At 55.4% G+C, this 20,473-nt stretch overlaps 7 protein-coding genes across 7 annotated transcripts; 4 read left to right on the top strand and 3 right to left on the bottom strand.

Annotated features, from left to right (window-relative positions):
- On the bottom strand, positions 1-535 carry SLS55_004373 (uncharacterized protein; the record flags this gene model as incomplete). The annotated part of the gene is made up of 4 exons (XM_066775831.1): positions 1-93; positions 149-208; positions 267-314; positions 488-535. 4 exons carry the CDS (start codon positions 533-535, stop codon positions 1-3), a joined length of 249 nt encoding a protein of 82 aa, XP_066633712.1.
- Positions 536-995: 460 nt separating this feature from the next.
- UNG1 (uracil DNA glycosylase) lies at positions 996-2,590 on the top strand (the record flags this gene model as incomplete). The annotated part of the gene is made up of 3 exons (XM_066775830.1): positions 996-1,342; positions 1,707-2,166; positions 2,477-2,590. The coding sequence occupies 3 exons, from the start codon at positions 996-998 to the stop codon at positions 2,588-2,590; spliced, it is 921 nt and encodes a 306-aa protein (XP_066633711.1).
- Positions 2,591-3,326: 736 nt separating this feature from the next.
- SLS55_004371 (uncharacterized protein) lies at positions 3,327-6,322 on the bottom strand (the record flags this gene model as incomplete). Its single annotated transcript, XM_066775829.1, has 2 exons — positions 3,327-6,135; positions 6,180-6,322. 2 exons carry the CDS (start codon positions 6,320-6,322, stop codon positions 3,327-3,329), a joined length of 2,952 nt encoding a protein of 983 aa, XP_066633710.1.
- A 387-nt stretch (positions 6,323-6,709) lies between these two features.
- Positions 6,710-8,376, top strand: nop56 (Nucleolar protein 56; the record flags this gene model as incomplete). Its single annotated transcript, XM_066775828.1, has 3 exons — positions 6,710-6,760; positions 6,805-8,046; positions 8,098-8,376. The coding sequence occupies 3 exons, from the start codon at positions 6,710-6,712 to the stop codon at positions 8,374-8,376; spliced, it is 1,572 nt and encodes a 523-aa protein (XP_066633709.1).
- Positions 8,377-9,759: 1,383 nt separating this feature from the next.
- On the top strand, positions 9,760-10,822 carry THI4 (thiamine metabolism-related protein; the record flags this gene model as incomplete). Its single annotated transcript, XM_066775827.1, has 2 exons — positions 9,760-10,102; positions 10,167-10,822. The coding sequence occupies 2 exons, from the start codon at positions 9,760-9,762 to the stop codon at positions 10,820-10,822; spliced, it is 999 nt and encodes a 332-aa protein (XP_066633708.1).
- A 1,714-nt stretch (positions 10,823-12,536) lies between these two features.
- On the bottom strand, positions 12,537-19,376 carry POL2 (DNA polymerase epsilon catalytic subunit; the record flags this gene model as incomplete). The annotated part of the gene is made up of 3 exons (XM_066775826.1): positions 12,537-18,520; positions 18,569-18,708; positions 18,760-19,376. The coding sequence occupies 3 exons, from the start codon at positions 19,374-19,376 to the stop codon at positions 12,537-12,539; spliced, it is 6,741 nt and encodes a 2,246-aa protein (XP_066633707.1).
- Positions 19,377-19,724: 348 nt separating this feature from the next.
- SLS55_004367 (uncharacterized protein) lies at positions 19,725-20,358 on the top strand (the record flags this gene model as incomplete). The annotated part of the gene is made up of 2 exons (XM_066775825.1): positions 19,725-20,043; positions 20,099-20,358. The coding sequence occupies 2 exons, from the start codon at positions 19,725-19,727 to the stop codon at positions 20,356-20,358; spliced, it is 579 nt and encodes a 192-aa protein (XP_066633706.1).
- Between the last annotated feature and the right edge of the window lie 115 nt (positions 20,359-20,473).

Raw genomic sequence — 20,473 nt, 5'->3', positions numbered from 1 at the left:
TCAGTGGACACCGCCCTTGTGGCCAGCCTCCTTGGCGGCCTCGCTGTTCTTGACGAACGTGCCGTCAGTGTTGCGGCCCGGCGGGTGAGATTCCTGTGCTTTGGTCAGCTTTCGGCACATTGCGTTGCAGGGTTGTGGCTTCACTTACGCCATGCGCGAGTCCGGCAAAGGTGCCATCGGAGTTACGCTCCTGTTCGACAGCGGGACCCTTACGCGAACTGCGTCAGCTTGATGTTTTCGGTTTATGTGGAGGGGTGTCGGCTTACGGTGTGACCGGCAGCAGCATGGCCGCCCTTGGAGGCGATATCACGGACCTGGCAGAATCAGCAAGCCTGAACGGTTGGTCCCAAGGTTCCGTTTGAGCAGATCAGATGCAGGAACGCAAAGGCTATTGCGAGAGTGATAGCACGATGTATCCGGTGCGTCCTCGCTTGTGGGGAAGCACGGGAGTTTATCGTGCTGGTAGGAAATGAGACAGGTCACATACCTCCTCAGTAGGGCGGTTGGCGAAGTTACCGGGGTTGGAGTCAGCCATGTTGGTCGAGTGTGTTGTTTTCGGTTATAGTTTTGCAGATGAAAGGCCGAGATGGAGGCTTTGATGGAGTGGAGGATGTTGTTGAAGAAAGCTCCAGCGGGATCTCATCTGGGCCTCTTTTATAGATCTGCCATCTGCCATGCCTGCCATGCTGCTGCTCCTTCCCCGCAAAATAACCTGTCAAGACCGTTGCTGCCTCCCCGTTTGAGGTCATCGGTCATCTGCGTGGCACGCCTGGAAGCCAGGATGCGTGTGACGCAACATCAGATCAGTCAGGTGGGACGTGCCTCCCACGCGCGAACGCGTCCCCCAACCAAACGCGCGACGCGCGACCTGGACCCCGGCCGCGATTGCCTTATCCAACGCGACGCGCAGCTGCCGCCTAACTCGACACTTGAACCACCACAGATTTCGACCACAATTCACCCAAACGCATCATTTCTTACACACACTTATCGTCATGTCGCTCAAGCGCAAGGCAGCAGACGCCGTCGCCACCCAGGCGAAGAAGCCAAAGGCCAATGGCAGCATCACCGCCTTCTTTGGCCCGCCTAAGCCCGTCGTGTCCGCCGAGGGTGCTGCCATCAAGCCGACTGCCAAATTCGACAAAGACGCCTGGGCTGCGAAGCTCACTGATGAGCAGAGAGATCTGCTGAAGCTCGAGATCGAAACTCTGGACGAAACCTGGCTGCTTCATCTCAAAGAAGAGATTACCTCCCCAGAATTCCTCAATCTCAAGCGCTTCATCAAAAAGGAGAAAGAGGATGGCAAGAAGATCTTTCCGCCGGAGCCTGATATCTACTCATGGTAAGTGCATATACAACATTTGGTGTGCTGGCTGCAGTGCCGCCCGGCCGGCCAATAGTCGCTTCCACAGACGTATTCCATCGCCTCGCTTCACTTCTCACCGCATGCTCTGTTCACATGCAATTCCGATCTTTCGATCACTGAGAAAGATCGTCGCTGGCGCTGTGGAAGCAATTGGCCCTGCTTGGCCAGTCAAACCCCCACCCAGAGTTGGATAGACGTCATTCCCAAAATCGCCAAGGTCTTCGACCGCTCCCGTCTCAAATCTGTCCCAACTGAAGTCAATCCGAAAGCCTTCTCTAGCACCATGACTTCAGCCCATTCTTTCTTGCTCCATATGTATGTCTGACTCTCGTTCAAACAGGTCTCGCCACACACCTCTCAATACCGTCAAAGCCGTCATCCTGGCTCAAGACCCCTACCACAACTACAACCAGGCTCATGGCCTCTGCTTCTCCGTCCGGCCGCCTACTCCCGCCCCGCCTTCGCTCAAGAATATCTATACTGCGCTGAAGAAGCAATACCCTGACTTTGAGGCGCCCCCCGACAACGGTGGACTCTTGACTCCGTGGGCGGACCGCGGCGTGCTGTTGCTGAACGCGTGCCTGACTGTGCGCGCCCACGAGGCCAACAGTCACAGTCAGAAGGGCTGGGAGCGCTTCACACAGAAGGTCATCGACACGGTGAACCGCGTGCGTACAAATGGCGTCGTGTTCTTGGCCTGGGGCACTCCGGCGCAGAACAGGTGCAGGAGTGTGAACAGTCAACGGCACCTGGTGCTGAAGAGCGTTCATCCGAGCCCGTTGAGCGCTCACAGAGGATTCGTAAGTTGTTTCCGTCCTGATCCAAGTTGCACGCTGTGCACAGCTGCCCGGTGATGAACGACCTCTTGTCGCAATCAGATACTTATGAGTCTCTACGTGTGACTTGCCTAGCATCCTTCTTGTTACGACACACCTAGCGTCATTCCAATTGGAATAACCAGGTATTCGTGTGCAAGGAGGGAGTTTTGCTTGTTTCAGGCGAAGGCGCTGATTTTCAAAGAGAGCTCTGAGGGCACGATGCATTTTCCTTCACATTCCTATCAGAGCCCCTGAACCTGAAAACAATTGACTAACAACGATGCCTATATAGTTTGACAATGACCACTTCAAGAAGGCCAATGAGTGGCTCAAGCAACGCTACGGCGATGAGAACGGCCCCATTGATTGGAGCCTTAATGTTTCCCCGGAGGAAGCTGGCGTCTGAGCTTAAAAATCACTTCATGCCGGTCATTTTTGACGAGATCACGTGAGATGGTATGTTGATGGGGTGATGGAGTAAGCCTACTTCCACAGAGGTGCTTTTATCTATTGTACAGGCGTTATAGGTGGGTTGGGTACATGGTGCTCGTCTTGGGAGACACATATGAAAACCAAACAAACGCGGTATCTCTTTTCTCTCTTCCTTGCCTTCTGTACGCGTCTTTCTTTCTTGGTAGAGCGTTTCTATCGGTTGCTTGGCCTTGTTAAGCGACCGTATCAAATTCAATCGTAGAACGGAATGTTTGATCAACGCAACGGCTCGCGCATGCCGCTTGAGGACACGAGTGAAACATGAGGCAACACTACTGGTGAACAGGCTTACATCAAATGGCTTGTTACCCCTCACCCACATCTCTTTTCCCCGATGCCTTGACTTGAGACAACAATGTCAAGACAACACCAACACGTCTTCACGCGCACCATTAAATCCGCAAGTTCCCAACCCTGGAATTCTATGAACGTTTGTATCTGATCTTTCCGTCTCATTCTTGCCGTGCCTGGATCTCCCAAACCCGTCTACTCGTACAACACGACGAGAAAGAGAGAGAAAATTAGCCACCCTTTCGTACGCATTCAGCAATACAACGACCACTGACTCCCCCGCATCGCCCCAGTCATTTCTCTCACTCGTCGCACGGAAAAGAAAAAAAAAAAAGAAATCCAACCCAGCCAAACCAATCCTAATCCTCCAACAACGCCGTCGTCCCCGTCACCTTCACCTCATGCGACCGTCTCCACCGCTCCTCGGCCTCCTCGCGGACGAGTTCCTTGCGCAGCAACTCCCGCTGCACCTCGCCCAGACGGTCGAGCTCGTGCTGCATGCGGCGCTTCCAGCGTTCTTCTCCTCCTCCGCTGCTGCTGTTGTTATTGTTGTCGTCGTCGTTTTCAGCATCGACGGAGGGGGCGAAAGCGAGCAGTTCTTCAAAGTCGCGCTCGGTGGCGGCGCGGAGTTGTTGCTCGAGGGCCTTGGTGGCGCGGACGGTGAGGTGGTCGATTTGCTGGCGGAGGGCGAGGTCGGCTTCTTGTTGTTGTTGATGCTGCTGCTGCTGGGTGCGGGCCTTTTTGTTCGCGGCTGCGGCTGCGCCCTCGTCGTCTTCGGCCGCCTTGCGCTTCCGTTCGCGCAGGAGCGCCTCGCGCTTCTTCTTGGCAGCGAGGTAGCGGACGTCGTGGGCGAGGCCGCCGGCACCAACGTTGTTGCTGTCACCGGTTTTATCGTCGCCGCTGCCGCTGCCCGGTGGTAGCGCGTCGAGCGGCGGCGCGGTGAAGAAGAGCACGCGGCCTTGCTCGTCCTGCTGGAACTGCGCGCGCACGCGCGGCGGGATGGTCGCGTTGGTATGGTCGTCGAGGCGGTAGACCTCAATGGCTTGGGCCGGCTTGTACGACTGCGGGTTGAGCACGCTGCCACCCAACGTGGGCGGCGCGCCGTAGGGCGTGTGTGGTGTGGCGTACGGATTGGCAATCGAGGAGGCGGCGGCGGCGGCGGCACTACTGGGGAGGTGCGAGGCGTGCTGCTGCGAGCGGAGCTGCTGGGCGTAGAGGGTGGACGGCATGACCGGGCCGGTGGAGTAGGTCGAGGGGACGGGCGTCGCGACGCTGGGCGGGGCGGCGTAGGCACTTGTGTGGGGTGTAAGGCCTGCGCCGAAGCTGTTCGGGTGTGATGCGCCGAGGGGTTGCATCGGCGGGGCGGGTGAGGCGGAATGCTGGTGGTAGGTGTGTGGCTGGGGCGTGTATGCAGGTTGCGAGTGGTGAGGTTGCGGCGTTGGGGCAGCACCTGGCGTTTGTGATGCTCCCATGGGGAAGTCTGGTCGTTGACCGTTGGCGCCGTTTGCTGCGTGGGCCGACATGTTGGAGTCCTGGCGCGGCGGTGGTGGAGGTTGTGGAGGTGGTGAGGGTGTTGGCTCTGGTGGTGGTGATTCCTTGGGGTCTCGCGGCCGCTTGTGGACCGCACCAATCTTTGGCGGGGCGTTTGCTGCTCCCCATTCAGGTTCAGGTAGGTCGTCGCTTTCCTTTGCATCGTCCTTCAAAAGATATGCGATGGGACTTGGCACCTTCCTGATCTTGCGCGGCGCATCAAACAGGTCCATCTCGTAATCTTTGTCTCGGACCTCATCGGGCAAGCAACTGGCCCACGTCTTGATCTTATTGAGCTTGTGCTTCTCTTCGTTATAACGCGCCTCGCAGACATAGATCTCCTTGTCTGCGGGAAGGTTCCTTGGCCGGCCCTTGTTGTAGCGGGTGAAGAACATGACGAAACACTTATCGATCACCTCGTCAATGGGGTGGTCACGGTACTGTCCAGTCTTGACGACCTCGTTTTCGTAGAAATGGCGATCGAAGCGATGCACTGTTTGTTCTGGTCTGTAGTACCAGCATGCGTTAACCCACTTGCCGCCCTCGGAGTCCTGCCATGTTCGATATATCTGAGCAACGATGGGCTTGGTTAGATCGTTGGCATTCTGGATATGCACCCAGTCGCCAACCCTCCACAGCTCGCCGTTGTGCAGAATGCCTTCAGGCATGGGTATCCGCCCATCCTCCATGACATAGTCGGAGTCCGGCTTCTTCTTCTCCTCATCGGCAGCCTTCCGGGCCTCTTTTTGCAGATAGACGGCGTCCTTGTAGATTTGACTTTCGTCTTCGTTGTACGACTTGGCGTTTTCGAACATGACTTCGACATCCTTCATGAACTGGTCGATGGATTGGTACTTCTTCCTCTTCAGCTTTTTCTTGAGGATATCCATAGCCATGGGGATTTTGATTTCGTTGTGGTACTCGGGCATGACGTTTTTGTCGGGGACACGTTCGAAATGGCTGACCATCAGCTGGTTTTGATCGTTCCTGGGCTTCCGGATGGCCTTCATGATGGCCTTGATCCGGGCTTCCATCGGAGTGTCCACCCGCGGTGGCCGCCCTCTCTTCTTGCGCGACTCGGCATCATTCGCCGCGGCCTTGTCCTTAGTGTCCTCCTTGCCGCCTCCACTCTCGCGTTTTGTGATGGCTGCGGTTGACCTGGGGCCGCCTCGCTTGCGTCTCGGCTTCTCGTCATCGTCGTCCTCATCCTCTTCATCGTCTTCTTCCTCCTCCTCCTCTTCTTCTTCCTCCTCAGGCTCCTCTGGCGCCGGGTCCTCGTAGGTGGGGATCTCGCCCAGATATGGTATCTTCGCCTCCTCCTCGACAATGATCTTCTCCTTGATCAAGCGCTTCAGCTCCGACTCGAAGAATTCCTTGATGACGAGCGCGTCCTGGTGTGCCTGAGAGTCCTGGCGGTTGTAGACCTGGGCGTTGTAGGTAATGAGGGAAAAGTCGCGGACGTAATCTTCGAAGCTTGTGTACTCCTTGCCGTGGACTTTCTGTTTGATGATGCTCAGGGCCATTGGCTCCTTGATGACTTCGTAGTAATCGGGCAGTTGGCGCTTGTTGATCTTGCGCTGGAAGAGCTTGGACGGATCGTAACCACTGCGCGTCGTGAGTGGCGTGTTGCGCAGAGGACTGCAAGCGATGCACAGGTAGCGCGCAGATACAGGGCAACTTACTCCTCAATCCTGTGGTTGTAAACATTGTTGAGAACGGTTTGCATGGCCTTCCATTTCTCCTCTGGAATGTCGCTCTCCGGCGCATCTGGCGCGGTTTCGGTGGTTGGGATTGGGGTCGCGCTGCCAGCATCCTGGGAGACCATGGTGGGCGATGCGCGCCGAGGGCGGCGTGGGGGGCACTGCAGCGAGCGGCAGGACGTGGGCGATGCGATGCGCGGCGATTCGGCGAGTGGACGCGGTGCTGATGTCGCAGGAGCTGCTGGACGCGACAAGCACAAGCCGGCTCAGGCCCCAGGTCAAGTTGCCAGCACCAGAGCGGAATCTGCGGCGCCTCGCCAAAATTCGGCGCTAGTCCCGGCGGGGTAAGGCGCGAGTGAAAGGTCTTGGCCCCGAAACTTTTTGTCGCATCAAGACGCACAACGAGCGACCAGCAGCCGGCGACACGACGAAGCACGACCATTGCCAACCAGACAGCCCCCGGTCTGGGCTTACTCTCTCGCTCATCGCAATCGCCTCGCGACGTCGCCGCCATGTCTGTCGACTACCTCCTGCACGAGTCCCCCGTGGGCTATGCCGTCAGTGTCCGCATCCGAAAAAAGTGAAGCTCTGTACTCACCCCACGCAGGTCTTCAAGGTGCAGCTCCAGGCTGACTCCATCGGCAACCGTCTGAAGGAGGTCCAGCAGAAGGCCAAGGACCTCGCGACCTTCGGCAAGATGGTTGCTGTCCAGGGCTTCGCTCCCTTCCAAGGCGCTGCCCAGGCTCTCGAGAACCAGAACGACATTTCCGAGGGCATCTGCTCCGACTACCTCAAGTCCATCCTCGAGATGCACATCCCGAACCCCGGCAAGAAGAACAAGATCACGCTCGGTGTTCAGGAGAAGAACCTGGCTGGTAGCATCAAGGCGAACTTCCCGTACATTGAGTGCGAGACCGCCGAAGTCAGTGAGGTCGTCGCTGATCTTCTGCGTGGTCTCCGCCTCCACGCCCCCAAGCTTCTCAAGCAGCTCCAGGAGGGCGATGTCGACCGTGCTCAGCTTGGTCTCGGCCACGCCTACTCCCGCGCCAAGGTGAAGTTCAGCGTCCAGAAGAACGACAACCACATCATCCAGGCTATTGCTACTCTCGACCAGCTCGACAAGGCTGTCAACACTTTCTGCATGCGCGTGAGGGAGTGGTACGGCTGGCACTTCCCGGAGCTTGTCAAGATCGTTCCCGACAACCACAAGTATGTCAAGCTCGCCATCTTCATTGGCAACAAGAGCACCCTGAACGAGGACAAGCTGCACGACCTGGCTGCCATCGTGGACGATGATGAGTCCATTGCGACCGACATCATCAACGCCGCCCGCGTCAGCATGGGTAGGGACATCTCCGAGACCGATTTGGACAGCGTTATGCTTTTCGCCAACCGCGCCCTGAGCCTTTCTTCGTACCGCAAGTCTCTGAGCGGTTACCTTGTCAGCAAGATGAACGTTGTCGCGCCCAACCTGGCTGCTCTCATTGGCGAGACTGTTGGCGCTCGCCTCATTTCCAAGGCCGGTAGCTTGACCAACCTGTCCAAGTACGCCGCGTCTACGGTCCAGATCCTCGGTGCCGAGAAGGCTCTTTTCAGGGCGCTCAAGACCAAGGGCAACACTCCCAAGTACGGTCTGATCTACCACTCGTCGTTCATCGGCAAGGCTGGCGCCAAGAACAAGGGCCGCATCTCCCGTTTCCTCGCCAACAAGTGCACGATTGCTTCGAGAATTGACAACTTCTCGGAGAACCCGACCACCAAGTTCGGTGAGGCTCTGCGTGCCCAGGTCGAGGAGCGTCTTGAATTCTACCGTACTGGTGTTGCGCCCACCAAGAACGAGGTTGCCATGGTAAGTTGACTTGGAATATTCCCTCTATGATATGTGTACTGACTGCAGCAGAAAAACGCTATGGACAAGGTGCTCGGTGATATCGAGGTCGATGCTGGCGAGGCAAGTGAAGACGAGAAGCCGGCCAAGAAGGAGAAGAAGGAAAAGAAGTCCAAGAAGTCCAAGGACGTGGACGGTGACGTGTCAATGGTCGACAACGAGGAGAAGGAGGACAAGAAGGAGAAGAAGAAGAAGCGCAAGAGCGAGGGCGCCATCGACGAGTCAGACAAGAAGAAGAGGAAGGCCGAGGGCGAGAAGAAGGACAAGAAGAAGAAGAGAAAGTCGGAGTAGACGATTTCTTTGCTACGACGTGAGCACGCGGTGCATGGAGCATGATTCTGGGGACAACAGCGTGAATTTTCGGACGGAAAATGCTGCATTGTACCGATACGGCGGCGGGCGTATCTGGCGTTTTGCGAAATACCGGGCTTTCATTCTTCTTGACCATAGGTATGCGGGAGGGACGGGTTTTGTTTATAGTGGCGGCTTGCAAAAGGGCCTCTGCACGAAAAATGCTACATTGATAATTCGACCTATGGACCTGATGTAGTTACTCGCTGAATGAAACCTCGCCAACGACTCGGACTACTTGGATGGAGTCTTTGCGGTTGATTGCAGCGAAATGTTTGATTAGAAGGAGCTGTTCCGCAAACTTGGCCAGGGTAAGCTTTTGTTGTGCTACGGTTTGTTCTTCCGATGATGAGTGTAACGGTTGGGACGTTAATATGGAGCAACAGTATGAGATGACGACAAATAACTCGCCGAATAAGGACTTCGACCCCCTTCACCAGGTGGATACTAGCCAGCAGGCCTCCAATAGATGCATCCTAGCTTTCTTCGAATGACTCTTCACTGATGGAGTGATGGATTGTTGAAGGAGCCAGCCGGCGCCGAGATGCGCCATTTTCCTCGAAGCCACGGGCGGCCCGCTTCAGCTGTGGGCGAATGGTTGGCTGGATGGTACAACTGACTCCAACAGTCACGGTGGGTGTTTGCTATCTATCGCCGATCAAATTGCAGTGCGAGGATGGCTCAGACGGTGTTTCGTTCACGATCCTTAGAGAGGGGGTTTATGGGCGATCGGAGTCGTCATCAGTGGGTAACGTTTACATAGTGTTCCTTGTTAGCGGTCCTGATGAGATGTTTTTTAGAGTGGAGCACGGCTGGACGCGGCACCAATCGTAAGAGCATCGTCAACCACCCCTCAGTTAGCGTCACGTCACGTGTGCGGGGCTCGAGACTGCTTATAACCCCCCAACAGCTCTCATTTTCCCGTCTTTTTCAATCAAAGCTCGCTGAACGCATCATCTAGCTTGTCCCAAAAGTACCAATCCCCACCCCATTCGTCCGCAGCTCACTAACACCACCAGGCCCCAAAGACTCTGTCAAGTAAAGACCCCATCATGGGAGCATTACACCTTCGATGGAGTTATCCATCCATGATCAAGTAACAGTCATCAAAGAAACTATGAGGTTTGTAGTGATGCATGAACCGGTGCTCGAGCTCTTCGATGCCTTTGTCCATTGCGACCGAGGCGTCAGGAGTTCTTGCTGAGATTATACGGTTGAACTTGATCAGGATAATACCTGCGTCGAAGAATCATGTCCCTCCTCCCCAGCCATGTTGGCAGTCATCCTGACTTCCACCAGTTAACCAAATCACCACCAACCAAAATGTCTCCTCCGATCGCCACTTCGCCCACCCTTGACCGTGCGGCTCCGGTCGTCACCAAGGACCTGCCCATCAAGCATGGCGTCGGCGCCGTCAAAGGCAACATGTCCAACGTGACGGTCGACGAGATGGCGGGCAAGTGGGACGAGTTCAAGTTCGCGCCCATCCGCGAGAGCCAGGTGTCGCGCGCCATGACGCGCCGCTACTTCGCCGACCTCGACACGTACGCCGAGTCGGACGTCGTCATCATCGGCGCCGGCTCGTGCGGCCTGAGCACCGCCTACATGCTCGCCAAGGCCCGTCCGGATCTGAAGATTGCCATCATCGAGGCTGGCGTCGCTCCAGGTAAGCTTTCTTCCCTTCACCTCCCCTTTGTCGTACGATCCCGAGGACTGACGGCGACACATAGGCGGCGGTGCCTGGCTCGGCGGCCAGCTCTTCTCCGCCATGGTTATGCGCCGCCCCGCCGACGCCTTCCTGCGCGAGCTGGGCGTGCCGTACGAAGAGGACGAGACGAACCCCAACTACGTCGTCGTCAAGCACGCCGCGCTCTTCACCTCGACCGTCCTCTCCAAGGTCCTCCAGTTCCCCAACGTCAAGCTCTTCAACGCGACCGCCGTCGAGGACCTCATCACGCGCCCGCTCCCCGACGGCAGCGGCGTGCGCATCGCCGGCGTCGTCACCAACTGGACACTCGTCAGCATGCACCACGACGACCAGTCGTGCATGGACCCCAACACCATCAACGCGCCCGTCATCGTCAGCACGACGGGCCATGACGGGCCCTTCGGTGCCTTCTCCGTCAAGCGCCTCGTCAGCATGCAGCAGCTGGAGAAGCTCGGCGGCATGCGCGGCCTCGACATGAGCCGCGCCGAGGACGCCATCGTCAAGCGCACCCGCGAGGTCGCGCCCGGCCTGGTCGTCGGCGGCATGGAGCTGTCCGAGGTCGACGGCGCGAACAGGATGGGCCCGACGTTCGGCGCCATGGCGCTCAGCGGCGTCAAGGCGGCTGAGGAGGTTCTGAGGGTGTTTGATGAGAGGAAGGCCGAGAACGACAAGTACTGAATGTACTCGTTGGGATGATGATTGTTGGATCTTGTCGTCGATCATTAAGTCTTGGGTTGCGATTGAGTTGAACGCTGATATGTACGCTCGCTATGAGTTGTGATGAATGAATTTGATTATTGCGTATTTCGATGAACCTGCCTCATGGGGTGCATATATTTCCTCCTGTGTACTCCGGGCGAAGTGAAACAGATGATTATTTGAAGCATGGCACCCCCCGCCTTGTGGGAAGAGTAATCAATATTCGGACAGAGGTTGTGCCACCTCAAAAGCCTCAGGGAGTTCTTCCTTGCAGATGAGTCCCTCATTCTCAAGAAGTCTCTCACGTCCGCCGCGCTCGGCCTGTTCTCAGGGTGATTGCCGATCATTCTGCTAATGTAGAGGAAGATATTCTCGCCAAAATTCCTCCAGCATCTCGAAAGGTGTTGTACAGAAACAACTGAACAACAGGAATGTTGGCGTGAAACGGATAACGACCGCTCCGCTCTCTAGTTTCTGCAAGCTCATCACGGAGAGAGTAAATGGCAGCCACGATCTCTGCGAACACACCGCCTAGGGAGAAGACGTAAGCCTTGAAGCCGCGAGTATCTTGGTTGATTACCTCCGGCGCTGCATAGAGGGGAGTAAAGCTGGTAATTGAGTTGGTCTCAGATTCCTCGAACGATTCGTATGAGCGCGATATGCCGAAGTCGGCAATGTATATTGTTCAGGGACGGTTTTGGTGCTTTGTTGTGGTGTTCCTGACGTCTCGAACGAGAATATTTTCTGGCTTGATGTCCATGTGCTTGATATGGTGTTTTTCGTGGAGGAATGACAAGGTACTGGCCAAGCATGGGACAAAAGAGACGAGGGTCATGGGGAAGACCGGGTCGAGTTCTTCGTCTATGAAATCATTCAGGTTGTACTCGGCAACAGGGTACATCAGAATGAAGAGATCCCTGACCTTTTCGATGACGTAGGTTCCAACGATCCGTACAATATGTGCATGTTGAGCCCGCTACAAATGAGCAACTCTTTGATGGCGTCCTCTCTCTTCAAGCGTCTACCACTTCCTCCTCGCGGTCGGATGCGCCGTCGAAAGACGACATAACTATGTCTGGTATGTGTCGTGCTAGATTGCGGTAGACGGGATCTCAAAGAAAGTCGGGAGAGGAAATCACCCTCGGAGCTGACGTGCAGGCGCTCATGCACCGATTACCTACGAATGGGGGCTGAGCTTCGTGTTCACCCGTACAAGGTGACGAGGCTGAAGCTGCCCCGCTCTCGATCAGTCAAGTCGTGTGACGAGACTGTACGAGGCTTAGACCAATGATGCAGAGTCGGACAAAGGTACTTAAAATTTCGGGCGCGTATTACTTTCCCTGGACTGAGCGTTAGTCACCGTCAAAATTGTTACGATCTACTTCGATCACCCACACAGTAGAGCACATCTTGATGAACACGCCCTATGAAGATGGACATGTTTGAAATATACTGCAGGGCGGTGTACGGAAATTCCTAGGTTGTCAAACTGACAAAAAGGCAAAGGTACGCTTTGCGACAACGCCTCTACACCGAAACTATATCCCCGACTTGCCCTCGGACTCCACCCGCAAAACGCCCTCTGAGATAAAAGGAAAGAAGGAGCAGAACTCCAAACAATGCTAGCCAGAATGAACACCATCCTTCCATATTCAGCATTCTCCGAAACCCTGATTCAAACCCCACCAACCATCTAAATCCCCTCCAACACTTCCCCCACACACGCTCCCAGAACGCCAAACCCAAACCACCGCGCAACGCCCTCATACACCCTCAGCTTCCTCACCAGCTCCTCCTTCCTCAGACTCGACACCCACCGCCCGCTGCACGCGCAATGCTCCATGAAGCACGCCGTCTCGCTCTGCAAGCGACCGCACTTCCCACACTTGACGTCCTGCCCGACCCAGCGCAGGACAAGCGCCTGCACGTCCGCCGCGAGCCGGGTCTCGAGGCGGTTGGCGTCGTGCGGCGCGCGGCACGCGGGGCAAGACAAGTTCAAGACGCCCTTGGGCCCGCTCCCTCCCTCCTCCGCGGTGGGAGAGGACGACACAACGACGCCGGCGTCGCGGCACAGGTCGACGTCGCGGACGGCGGTGCAGTCGTCGCAGACGAGGCCGCGCACCCACAGGCTGGCGGCGGGGTTGGCGAAGGCGGCCTCGGCGCTGAACTCGCGCACGTCGAAGAGGCGCAGCAGGTCCTTGCGCAGCAGGCGCGCCTCGAGGTTGATGCTCTTGTCGAGCGAGAGCACCTGCGCGATGGACTTGACGAGCTGCAGGGCCGGGTTGGTCAGCGACGGCGCCACCTCCGGGTTGGTGCCCGGCAGCGACGGGAAGTGCCAGTCGGGCGCGAGCTCGGCGTGCAGCTGCTCCTGGTGCTGGCGTCGGACGAGCGCCGAGATCTGCTTCGTGAGCGGCTTGGTGAAGGACTTGGTGAGCACGTTGGTGGGCCCGTCGGTAGGGTCCTGGGTCATGGGCCGGAAGGGCAATTGAGTTTGGCGCGGGGTCGATTCGATCTGTACGTCGCCGTTGCCCCTGGACGATGGCCGTTGTTGCGGTCGCTTGCGTGCGTGCATCAACTCGATGAACTCGACCACCCAGTCGTTGAATACCGGTTGCAGCGCCGGTGGAAGGAAGGTTGCAAAGTGCCAGCACATGATTGTGTCAAGCGTCTGGTTCTCTGCTTCAACAACCTCCTGACATCCTTTACCACCATAGTTGAACTCGTCGTACCATGCCAGATAGTCCCAGTACTCCTTGATTTGCAGATCCAGGCTCTGGAAGAGTGGCTTGGCATGGACAGTCTTCAAGATGTACTGACTGTAGGCATATGCGTTACCGACTTCTCCCTTGGTTGTCTGAAGTAGTAGTCGATTTGCGCTCGCAAAGACAACGTGTGAGCCCACGCGGCGGAAGTCAGACATCAGTTGCTGGAGCGCTTTACGCGACATCATCTGCACGTAGTAGTGAAGAGCTCGGTCGTACAGGTACGAGCCCGGGCATTCCACCCAGCGAACCAGGTGTTGCACCATGACATCGGCCATGTAGCTGCCCTTCTCTGCCTCGGACCACCAGGACTTGACCATTTCGCGAAGGACCAGGATACCCGCAGATGCAAAGGCATTGTCAGAGTAGATAACGTTCGACCCATCACTTGCTTGATCTTCTGTGGGTGCCGCAGGGTTGAAGGACACGGAATCGGAGCCTTCCGCCTCATTGATGATTGCAGACGACAGAACGGTGCTGATGGCGAGGTTCTTGATCTCCAGATCAATGCACACTGAGGAGTAGGTTCCTGGGTTGTTGATGGAAGGCATTTCCACCGTCTCCAAAGGCCCGAGGACGTCGTCCTTCTCGTATCCGGCATGATCCGGCTTTGGGCCCTCGGACCACCAGAGCACAACTCTCTCTCTTTGCAGTCGCCTGGCATACGCAATGTCAATGAGGAAGCGAGGGTCGTCTCTTTCCAGGTTGCAGAGCGGGAGATCGCCGTATTGAGCCAGCCCGATCAAGTGCGCCACCCAGGTTCCGAGATCAAGGTAATGGTCGATCAGACGCCTGGCGACAAATGACTGCCAGCCGAGAGGAGGCAGCTGTTTGTCCGACTCATCAGGCTGCAAAGGCAGGACAGGCATGTCCTTGAGGATCGGAACGTCGTGGGCAAGCAATCTTTGGTTTTCTGCGCGGACGACGAGGATGACGGGCCTGGACTCATCATTCCTCAGCCTTTTGATCACGTCTGCTACCTCAAGGTGTGCTTTCCGTTTCGTCGTGACTTGCACAGTCTTGAAATGTATAGCACTCTGGTATTCGAACGTTTCCTGCCAAGGATGGCCGTCGGAGGCCTGGAACCGAGCGGCGACATGATCCTTGTAGATTTTGTCCAGATTCGGGAGGCCCTGGGCGTCTCTCGAGCGGTTCAGGACGATGACATGGGCCTGCTCCTTGCTGCTTGAGAACAGAGCGAAGATTTGCCGATCACCAGCGATGATGTGATGCAAGTAGAGATAGCCAAGTGGGTTCTGAGTCAGGTAGGGTTGTTGATTTGGCACACGCCTGAGGGCAGAAAGGTCGAATCCTTGCTCCAGGCCCTTGCCGAGAACACCACGCTGCGTCTCGTCGAAGGTACATATACTGCCAAGCTCGAGCATAGCGCGGACATTCAAAGGTACCTGAGTCTCGTAAACTCCTTCAACACTCGGGTGGTTGAATAGCAAGTTGAGGTTCTTCGACTCGTTGACGTATGTTTGCTCCGGCAAGGTAAGCTTGAAGAGGTGAACAGACGGGTGGCCATTCGGAAGGGTGTGGTTGACGACCTTCTCTACGTTGCAATTGTCGATTGATACATCGGGTAAGTCGTCGTTGCGGAGATTGAGATAGACTTGTCGCGGGACAACGATCTTGATGACATGCACCTTTTTGTCGATGAGCACGAATGCCTTGACCTCGCCGGGCAAGTCGCCTTCGCGTAATTGCAAAAGCTGCCATGTGTTCAGGTAGAGCAGCTCCGCTTGGTTCCTGAAAAATGTCCCGAGGCCATCAGAAGCATCCGTTCTCTTCTCACCGAAAAGCTGTCGTCTTCGGGCCCTTTGCTGCCTCTGGATCTTCCACTTCTGCTTTTGGTATTTCAGCCATCCTTGATAGTCTCCGGTGATGGACGGCATCTTAGAGGGCAAGCTGGCATAAGGATCCGTTGGTGCCGCAGGTTCCGGTGCTTTGCGCTTCTGTACCATCTTAGTCACCGTGCCTCTCTTAGGTTTGGCCACTTGCGACCCTCCAAAGTCCTCGAGATCTACGACCTTCTTGGTGACAACATTGGCGTCGATGTCAGCCAATGCCTTCTTCCCGAACATGTCCGTCATCTTCTTTTGCTTGAAGACATCGTCCTTGATCCGGATTCTCCGTTCAAGCCAATCGGGGTGCGCAACGCGAGGAACAGGATTCCGGAGTTTCTGGAGCGCGGCCGGGATGGTGATGAGCTTCTGGATGACCGAACCAAGACGTTCGAGATAGTAACTCCAATCGGTGATGGTCCTAGGGTCACAGTCTCCGGGATCGGACTTCAACCACTTTCGCAAGAAGTACTTCTTGACAGACTCTTCGGCGGAGAAGATGGCAACCGGGATAGCACGTTCCGTGACTGGGGCGTTTCTGGGCTGAGAAGAGATGATGTACTTGCAGTTCAGGCCCTTGTCCTTGATCATTTGCTCACCCAGAAACTCGGCCAGACGTCTCGCGGTAGTGATGGCAGTGGTCTTCGCGCCGCCGTATTCCTCAACAGTCTTGGTCATGTTCTTGTTCTCGCAAATGAGATCAATGAGCTCCTCGTCGGCAAGTGTGGTTCCCTGAGAGTATAGGACGTCCAGCCACTGATCGGCCACTTTAGCCACGGCGGCATAAGTCTCCTGGAGGGTGCTACCCTCAAGGAAGAACTTGAAGATCTGAGTTTGGAAGATCTTGATAAGCTTCAATTCTCCTCTTCTCTTGACTTCGAAGCCCTTGAGCTCAGCCAGACTGCCGTCGTGGTTAAACACAGCATATCGCTTTTTCAAGTTCTTATCCTCTTCCTTTGAAGTGGGCAGAATCATAGCTTTGTATGGTCCGTCAACCTCGAAGAAAATACTGTTGTCGCTGCGAGTCTCGTAACGGAAGGTCTCAGGGTCTTTCAACTCCTGGTATTGGTGGTTGGTGAACTTGTCGTGGACTCTGTGGTTCAGCATAACGCAAGGGTAAGAGATGGCGACCTTCTTGCCGTTCTTGGTCTTGAACGCGAAGTTCTCTGGGAAAGTTGCAGGCAGAATGCACCAGATACCATCCGTGTCGAGTTCCAGTGGTCTTCCTATCCTCTCCACCAGCTGGCAAGCCATCTGAATGATGCTGGCGCCGGTGAAACAGGTAATACCAGCCATCTCCAGAGAGTACCAGCGTGAACCTTTTCTCATGACGTAGCCGTAGAAACTGTTCAGGATGACTTTATGCGCAAGCTGGAGGGAGTCGAACAAAATGATCATCTTCTTGGCCTCATCAACTTCGGCCGAACTTGCACCAGATGCCTTTAGGCTGTCCGTCTTACCCTTCCACACCTTTTGCTTTCCCTTGAAGTCATAGCGACGATCACGAAACGTACTGACTGTGTCGACATAGAAAGGGTTCTCGCGCTGGCAAATGATGGACTCTCGTTGCGTTGTGGTGGACTCGTGGATTTTGTGGTAGATCTTTTTGCTGTAGTCCTGTAACCGTTTCTTGATCATCGAGGCTTGTTCGTCGAGCGAGAGCTCTTGGAATGATCTTGTTGTGCCTGGCCTCTTCCCGGGGAACCTTTCGTTCTCCAACGCGTTCCGAATCATGTTGTACTCGTCTCTCTTGGCTGGCAAGTACTCTCCTCTCCAAGCCCATGGTAACCGGCGATCGCAAGTCTTGCCTGGTCTGTTGAAATCGCATGCGGCACAGTCTGCCTCTGTGACCATGGAGTCCGGCTGAAGACGGTTTGTTGTCATGATGTTGGGATACATAGAGGCGACGTCCAAGTGGTAGATGGAAGGTTTTTCGTTCCTGTTGGGAGTGTCCCTCAGATTCCGTAGCTTCTCTGCAATCTGCTCTTTGACCTCATCGTAGTTGGTGATATCGTCCAAAGATTTCTTCTCTTCGACCGTAATGCTGAACTTCAAGGCTGCGTCCAGCTCGTCGATGAGTTGTTGGAAAGCTGCCGAGTCGAGAGCGAAGTTGACAGGTATGTCACTTCTGAAAACACCAGCTTCAATACTTTCGACGTGACCACCCACGTACGTTTCGGATTCCAGAAGGTGACCATCCCAAAAGGATTCCCTAGGCGCCACATGCTTGTTGGGGAGCACAATCTCTTTCTGATATGCTTGGACCATCAGCAACATCTCGCAAAGAGTACCGGTGCCTTTCCGCAACACGTCGTCTGGACCGAGAGGGATGATTGTGCAGAGGGAGAAGATGAATGGATGGACGTATTTCATGTACAGGTAGTACGTTGCGACGGCATCTGATACTGAATACTCGGCGAGGATCTGGGGCTTCTCCGAAGCGTAGGGAGTCATCAGTTCCGGATCCAACTCATCGGGGTCATAACCGAGCTTTGCAACCGTGACAGCCTTTAAACCACGACTTCCCTGAGGCAGATAACTGTCACGGTTTACCCACGCGAAGGCGTCCAAATGGCAGCAGTAATCGGACTGGTAGATGTCCTCGCTGTTCTTCCGGAAACCGATTTCTTGGTACATGTCGATACCCAGAATGCTCGCTCGTGCTTCAACAAAGGGCCAATCGAAAAAGTCACCGTTGTAAGTGACCATTACCGTGGGCTTTGCGATCTTGATGTGCTCGAAAAACTTCTCGATCATGGCTTTCTCGTCCGGCTCGTTGAAGATCATGAAAGGCCCCTCATACTCGGGCTTTGGGGTGTAATCGAAGTCTGCAATGTCTTCGGACACTATTTCTCTGTTGGTGATGAGGAAACCTTGCCCGTCTATCATGTAAGAAATCATCATGATTTGGTCGACTGTAGAATCGGGGAATTTCAGTGGTGCTTTGGAGGTTTCGATATCGTATGCCATCACCACCGGGTCGGCACGCGTTAACCGGTCTTCGATGCAGGACAGAGTTGTGGTGCCGTGCTTTGCCTCTACCCAGTACCACTTTCCGATGCGAATGTCTATACAAGGTTAGCCCTGCCCATTTGAGGGCATCGTGGAAGCCATACCTAGATCAATGGCGACTCGAACGTGGTATGGTACGTCATACTCTCGGATATCAACAATAAAATCACTTGCGTCTACAAATCCATTGGGTCGCTTATCGTAATCTTGGTCGTCGTCGAATATGTCAAAGCCCGCATTCGCGCTATAGGTGCTGTCAGCTCCTGTCGTAAGCATCAACGGGGAAACAACGTACCTCGCCACCTCGGCATATGTGTCCATAGCATTCATCTTCTTCTTGTTGGTTTCCGCAATCGGAAACAGCGACTTTCGCACGGCCAGCAGGTCTGGAACATTGACGAAGGAGAGCTTCAGGAAAGTCCTGCGGTAACCCAGAAGATGATTCGGCATGCTGAGATCCTCCTTCTCAACCTTCGAGACAGTCTTGACTAGACCCTCAAAGTTGCGCTTGCACCACTCCTCAACGTCTGCCTCCTTCCCTCGTTTTGTTGCCACCAAGAAGTACGGATCATATCCCACCGTCGCCTTGAAGTACTCTTCCTGATTGTCGGCGATAAAGTAGAAGTCGACACCCGCGCGGCCTCCGGGGTAGTTGTCGTCCTCAATGGTGGTACTGTGCATGTTGAACAGCCAGCCAGCCTTCTTCTTGCCAGACTCATAGCGCGCAAAACCAAAGGTCTCGTCAATGCTGTGAGCGAGCCGTGTGGCTTCAAGTTTCTCATTTTGTGATGTCGCTTCGCTGCTGCGGAGAGCGGACACGTCCACCGTTTTGGGTCCTTTCCGTGGTCCGTATGAAGTGTTGCCGTTCTTGCCCATTCGCCTGAACGGCTGTCCGGCGCGGCGTGGAGGCATTGCGAAAGAGCGAGGGAGCCGCTGGGTGCAGTTCGGGGTATTCGGCAGCAGAAACGAATTATTGGGGTATCATCTGAACGTCGACATTGGAAAGCGGCCTGAGAGGAGAGAGCGGAGAGCGGAGGTGAGGGGCCAGGCGTGTTGTCTGCGCCTGCGGGCTAGAGTAGAATCTCGGGCTTGCTGCACCGATGCACGACGCGAGCTGGGGTCGCGTCGACGCGTTAGCGCGCGCCGGCCAATGAGAGCTTAGCAGACGCTAATGTCGGCAGTCGGCGTTGGACGCACCAACCTCCGACGCTCATGCGATCATAGAATTCCCGAAGCTCACCTCCGCCACAGCAACACACCATGGCCGACGACACGAGACAAAATCCCACAGCCGCACCTGACGCAGCACCATCCGGCGACCCCAATGTGCGCCATGCGGGCAAGCGGTACGAAAGCTTTGTGCCTGCCGCATCAGGCGACAACCCCAATGTCATGCCGGGCGGGACGCAGCACACGGCCGGCGGCGAAAGAATTGGGGATGTGAACCTGTCGGCAGGGTTGAAAACTATTCAGCCCAAGGACTTTCTCGAAATCCACAAATATCCCTGCGTCAGAGAAGCTCTGTTAACGAGCATCGGCACTGGCTTCGGCACAGGAGGCTTGATGGCCATTTGGGGCAGTAAGTATTATTACATAGCAACTAGAGGTGACTAAATGCTAAGTGCCCCTTCCAGAACCCGTTGTAAAATCGTGCAATTGGGCAGCCGGTGTTTTCGTCTTCACTTCCATCGCATCCTACGAATTTTGCAAGCAGAAGCGCAGACTGGAGGCGGAAGGCATGACCAGGGCGGTCGAAATCATGGACAGAAAGCGAGAAGAGAAGCGGGCAAAGAAGCAGGAAATTATTGCAGCACGGCGGAAGGCCAAGGAAGAGAGCGACAGACTGGAAGAGGAGCGCATGAATGCGCAGAAGCCGTGGTGGAAGGTGTGGTGATGCTGGCCAGCTTCATTAACTTACTACGGCATTATTTGTAAGAGTAGATACGGGGTCCTGCTGCGAAGACTCGAACTTTGATGAGCGCGCTTGATTCCATAGCGATCGAAGATTC

This window comes from Diplodia seriata (genome assembly GCF_021436955.1).
Source record: "Diplodia seriata strain FDS-637 chromosome Unknown scaffold_4, whole genome shotgun sequence".
NCBI classification, from domain to species: Eukaryota; Fungi; Ascomycota; class Dothideomycetes; order Botryosphaeriales; family Botryosphaeriaceae; genus Diplodia; species Diplodia seriata.
This window is presented reverse-complemented; position numbering and strand designations above follow the sequence as displayed.